This window comes from Sinocyclocheilus rhinocerous, unplaced genomic scaffold (assembly GCF_001515625.1).
Source record: "Sinocyclocheilus rhinocerous isolate Xijiao unplaced genomic scaffold, SAMN03320098_v1.1 scaffold4377, whole genome shotgun sequence".
NCBI lineage: Eukaryota > Metazoa > Chordata > Actinopteri > Cypriniformes > Cyprinidae > Sinocyclocheilus > Sinocyclocheilus rhinocerous.
The window spans coordinates 121,295-126,723 of record NW_015656210.1 but is presented as its reverse complement, the minus strand read 5'-3'; the positions used below and the strand labels follow the sequence as shown (position 1 = coordinate 126,723).

At 36.2% G+C, this 5,429-nt stretch overlaps 1 protein-coding gene across 2 annotated transcripts in view; it reads right to left on the bottom strand.

Moving 5' to 3' along the window:
- Positions 1 to 2,161: 2,161 nt before the first annotated feature.
- The window catches only part of LOC107719905 (histocompatibility (minor) 13), a 33,332-nt gene continuing 30,064 nt past the window's right edge, over positions 2,162 to 5,429 (bottom strand). The window contains exons 11-12 of one of the 2 annotated variants that reach the window (XM_016527447.1): positions 3,425 to 3,571; positions 2,162 to 2,750 (exon numbers count right to left, since the gene is read on the bottom strand). In XM_016527447.1, the coding sequence (XP_016382933.1) occupies positions 2,681 to 2,750; positions 3,425 to 3,571 (217 nt within the window). In that variant the 3' untranslated portion in view covers positions 2,162 to 2,680. The remainder of the gene's footprint in view (positions 2,751 to 3,424; positions 3,572 to 5,429) is intronic. The other variant, XM_016527448.1, reaches the window with a different exon arrangement.

Genomic DNA, 5,429 nt, shown 5'->3' with positions numbered 1-5,429 from the left:
AGTTAATGCTGCTCAATGTGAAAGCCCGCAGGTGATGGAGATTTACCGCTGATTACAGAACCGGCTTTCTGACAAGATGCGCGTTAAATATCGCATGCGATTTATCGTGCAGCCCTAATTTGTACATAATATACCTATAAATACATATATTGTCCATTTTGTATATTGTGTTTTATGGAAAACAGAATTGGTGATTAGCATAATCTTTTGTTTGTTTGTTTCTCTAATGGTTAATCCACCACTATGTGTAAGCTCTTTCAGTCCGTTTCTAATTTTACTATTTTTCTGCCTTTCTTGTAAAACAGTAATCACTTTATTTTCAGATGACCAATTCCTCAATTTCATACAGTGATTAACAAATTTATTAGACTGTATTTAACTGTAATTGTTTAAAACTAAAAAATAACTGAAAATTGAGTGTTTACAATTCACTTTTGCATTATTGACACCATTTTCCTGTTTAATACTGTAAAGCTGCTTTGACACAATCTGTATTGTTAAAAGCGCTATATAAATAAAGGGGCTTGCTTGTGGCCCAAATCTGGCAAACAGGAGCGGACCGCCCAATTGCCATCATTCCACGTGGTATGTGGGCCAGATGAAAGTGTCAGGTGTGGGCCTGATCTGGGCCTCAGGAATTTTGCTATCTGGGTTGCTGTCTGGTTGGCGCTTCACAGCACTGAGAACAGCCAGGCACAAAAAAAAAAGTTTTTCCTCAGGCCATCTACCTCATGAACAGATAAATGCTGCCAATGTGCAATAAACGTGTGTGATACACAACACCATTTATACTTTAATTATTATTATTATTTCAGGCACACAATACCTCTCATTCACATTTTAATCATATTTCCTTTGCATTTGTACTAGGGCTGCACGATAAATCGCATGCGATATTTAAGGTTAATCCACCACTATGTGTAAGCTCTTTCAGTCCGTTTCTAATTTTACTATTTTTCTGCCTTTCTTGTAAAACAGTAATCACTTTATTTTCAGATGACCAATTCCTCAATTTCATACAGTGATTAACAAATTTATTAGACTGTATTTAACTGTAATTGTTTAAAACTAAAAAATAACTGAAAATTGAGTGTTTACAATTCACTTTTGCATTATTGACACCATTTTCCTGTTTAATACTGTAAAGCTGCTTTGACACAATCTGTATTGTTAAAAGCGCTATATAAATAAAGGTGACTTGATTTATAACTTCTGTTTCATTCCTAATCTTGACCCTGGTTACAGAGTTCTCATTTATTCTATTATTCTGGTTTTTAAACATAGTTGACTCTTTTTAAATTCATGTTGTTTATCTGTCAATAATATTTGAATTTTTTTTCCAAGTTAGTGTTGGATTAGTTGAGAGTGCATGATGTTCTAGGCTTGTTTATCAACACAAGCATTGTATCAGTGCCGTTTACTCATTCAATGTATTGGTAATCCAGCAAAAAGATAGCATATTCCAATAGTTAACGCGAACCCTGCCTGTGCTCTCTCTCATGTTCAAAACTTCACACTTGCATGATGGCCTATAAAATATATATAATACATAATACACATAACATAAACGTTTGAAGTTATGACCATTACTGATTTTTCAGTATGAAAAATAGTCATGCACACACTGGTTATATGCTTTTCTACAGTGGTAAACACCACAGTTTAATGCAAATAAAAAGTTAAACCGAGAAAGAAATGCTCCTCACGTAAGCTTAAACTTTTACACTTTTACATTGAGAAAAGAGATTACACAAGAGGAGACTGTAAAATGATGCTTACCAAGCCAAGCATGAGGTGTACAAACAAATATGATCAGGACACGATATGGCATAAAAAACTAAACTCAGAACCCTTCAACTACATACAGAAAAACATCACATGTAAACACTACACTCTTAAAAATAAAGGTGCTTCAAAAGGTTCTTCAAGCGATGCCATAGAAGAAACATTTTTGGTTCCACAAAGAACCATTCAGTCAAAGGTTCTTTAAAGAACAATCTCTTTCTTACCTTTTTATAATCTGAAGAACCTTCTTTCACCACAGAGAACCTTTTGTGAAACAGAAAGGTTCTTCAGATGTTAAAGGTTCTTTATGGAACCATTTAGACAAAAAGGTTCTTCTATGGCATCGTGAATCACCTTTATTTTTAAGAGTGTACTATCACGTTATAGGGAGATATTTGGTCCCACTTTTGTTTAGACTTGCATAAAGTACAAATATTTCATCCAGAATGATTTTGTCCCTTCATGTAATAAAAGATGGACAATTACTTGTTTCACAAACTGAATCTCTTATGAGATCCTAGAGTAAAACCAATAACAGAAACCAGCTACACAGGAATACTGTAGGTACCGGACTTGTGAAATCAGAATCTGTATAGCAATCTGACACATTACATTCAGAAAGCCTAACTTCTACCCTGTTCAAATACTGTATAATGATAAAAAAAATGTTTTTTTTTTTTTAAGCAAATAACCAAAATCAAATTTTCAAAAGTTGAAGGCAATGAATTGAACGAAAGGAACAAGGAGAATACACAGGCACCGAGGAAGCTGTTGTACATCATTAAAATAAAGTTCAAAAGTACAGAACATGTGACTGCCATGAGCAGACTCTGAACATGACCACATCACTAGGACAAACAAATGTAGGACATGACTAAGGGCTCAACCCGCATTTTTATTTGTCTTTATCAGATTCTGTTACTCCCTCTTTCGATGACGCCTCCTCTGGTAAAGACTCTTCGTATCTGCAGGAGACACAAGAAACAAGTCAAGTGTGATTGGGAGGCAATCAGCATTAATACATATGCATAAATAGAGAAAGCTGCTGGGCTGCTCTGTCCCTATATTTCATGTGACTTGCGCCTTTTAGATAAATGAATGTCTGCTGAAGTGGATTCGAGTGACAGATGTACACGGATGACGAGGAAAGCCATGAGGCAGGGCGAGAATCAAACAGACATCAAGAAGCTGACAAAGTTCAGTGCTCACTGAAGAACAGAACTACAGGTCACATGATTTCAGATTCTGCAAACATGGGTTATAAAAGGCTCCTGGGATGTTAAATGTCCAATAATCCCCAGATGCAACCCTATAAACAATGCAGTTCGACTATTAAACTATATTAGTTGAAATCAAAAAGCTTATGATCAGTCAACAGATGGAACACCGCTGCGGTCTTGCATTGCTGTCATTGAATACAGGTGAGAAACCACTGGAGGCAGTCATCATCAGCGAAGCAACATGCATGACACAGTAAGAGAGGTCAACTTGGGGGATAACAAAATGAAGCTCATGGAGGTCCTTTAAATGACCCTGAATTGTGTGAGGATGCTGACAGGAAAGTGGAGTGCAATTATCAAGGGCGATACCTGCACAGGTGGGAGCAGACAGTAATGGAAAAGCAGAATTCAGTCGTTACATGTCAGAGGGTGTGTGCCGGCGGCTGCGGGGGGTCAACAGGCCAAAACTCTGCATGGAGTTAGCCAGACTAGCCGGAGAGCCAGACACAGTGGGGAAATGAGTGAGCCGCGGCGTGTGGGGCAAAACCTCGTCTGACGACTCATAGCTGCATGCCAGAGAAGGGACATGATAGAGTGAGGAAGGAAAGAAAAAGGGAGGAGAAGAATAAGAAAGGTAACGTGAAGAACAAAGCACAGAGAAGAAAAGGTCTGTAAGATGCATTAAAACAGGAAGAAGCTCAGAAATAAGTAGTGGAGAAAACACCCGCCTACTACATAAGCTGCTACCTTCTGAGAGAGCACCACAAATGAAAAGCGATGGCGTCAGCACGCAGAGAAAAATCACAGGCATCAATGATGGGTTTCATATCGTTCTGGTATCAACAATTATTGCCATTTTTTTAATAACCTTTTTAAAAACATATATTTTAATAACCTTTTTTTATTTAACCACTGTATTTTTACAGGCAAGCAAACAATTTTTTGTTTTAATAGTCAAACACAAGAAAGGAGATATTTGTTTAAATTGTATTTAATGTTTTTATGCAGATTAAAGAAGTCTTAATTTGTCTCCATTGTTTATTCAATGCAATGAAATAAGTCTATAAAAAAAGTGAATGACGTCTAAATAAACATATATAAATCAAATATAATTTCGTAAATTGCATAAATACATAATGCTGTTTTGTTCATAATTGTTTATGCATAGCTTAATAACAAATAGCCGTAGCGCTGATCACACAGATTGCATTTAAAAACATTTAAGACGCAATGAAATGGAATAAACCTCCACAAATTTATGACGTGTTTTCTAAAAGTTTAAACTCTTAACTTTGCATCTCACACAAGAGATGTATAGAAAGCCATGCAGTCATAGTTGTCCGTCTAAAAAAAAATGTGCAGAACATGCATTCTGTGTGAATGGCTTGGTTTCGGTTTTAAACCAAGATCTTCTCCACATTGAGCTTCTCTATATTTCTCTAATATTTTGAATGAAAAGCACAACAGTGGCGCATCTCGTGGGTTTAACTGGATAGACTTGACTTAAAACATTAAAATGCAACAATGACGCTTACATCGTCATCATGTCTGCTTGTCACTCATAGCATAGTGCGCTATATCGAACATTTTTTCTATCATTATCAATGAAGGTGTACCGTTGATAAATAAATACCAATCCAGTTTTATCACCCAGGTCTATATGATGCACACACTTAATGCTGAAATCCAGTTTTTCCCAATCAGGAGTCTTATATGCTTTCTTATATGAACTAATATAAAAAAATAAAAACACTTGCGTTACTGTGAATACTCCAATTGATCGACCACTAATCAGAACCAGCAAATCAACCGATTCAATATGTCACCTCTAATCTTGCTGATGACATTGTAATTACACAGAAGATGTGAACATTTATTTAGGTGCGGCGAATATGAAAAGGTCAGCGGTGGCAGCATGCCTTCTGTTTATCAAGGCTCCAAGCAAATTTGTTTATGTTTAATTTAGTTCTATTTTAATTCATTCAACTCTAATTATGCTTTAATTACACAATTGGGTTGCATTTAATATCAATTTGTCATTATCACATTACCTTGCTTTGTATAATGCTTTCTTTTATACGCAAGGAGCGGCTGTGAAGGGCTGCCCAAAAAATAGGAAGAATATGAAAAACATTTTGGGTGTCAGCCTAAACAAGGCAGCAGCACAAATCCCACACCCAGCAAAATATCATCTATTGTTATTGACAAACTATTGTAGAACTATTATAAGCATTTAAAACTTGTTTAAAAAGCTGTTTTTGTGTTTTGTCGCATTACTAAATATTTTAATTTACAGACAAGCCTAGACTAAATACTAGGGGTGCTCCGATCAGGGTTTTTGAGGCCGATCACCGATCGCCGATCACAGAAAGCAGTATCTGCCGATACCGATCACCGATACCGATCTTTTTAAAGCCTTCTTTT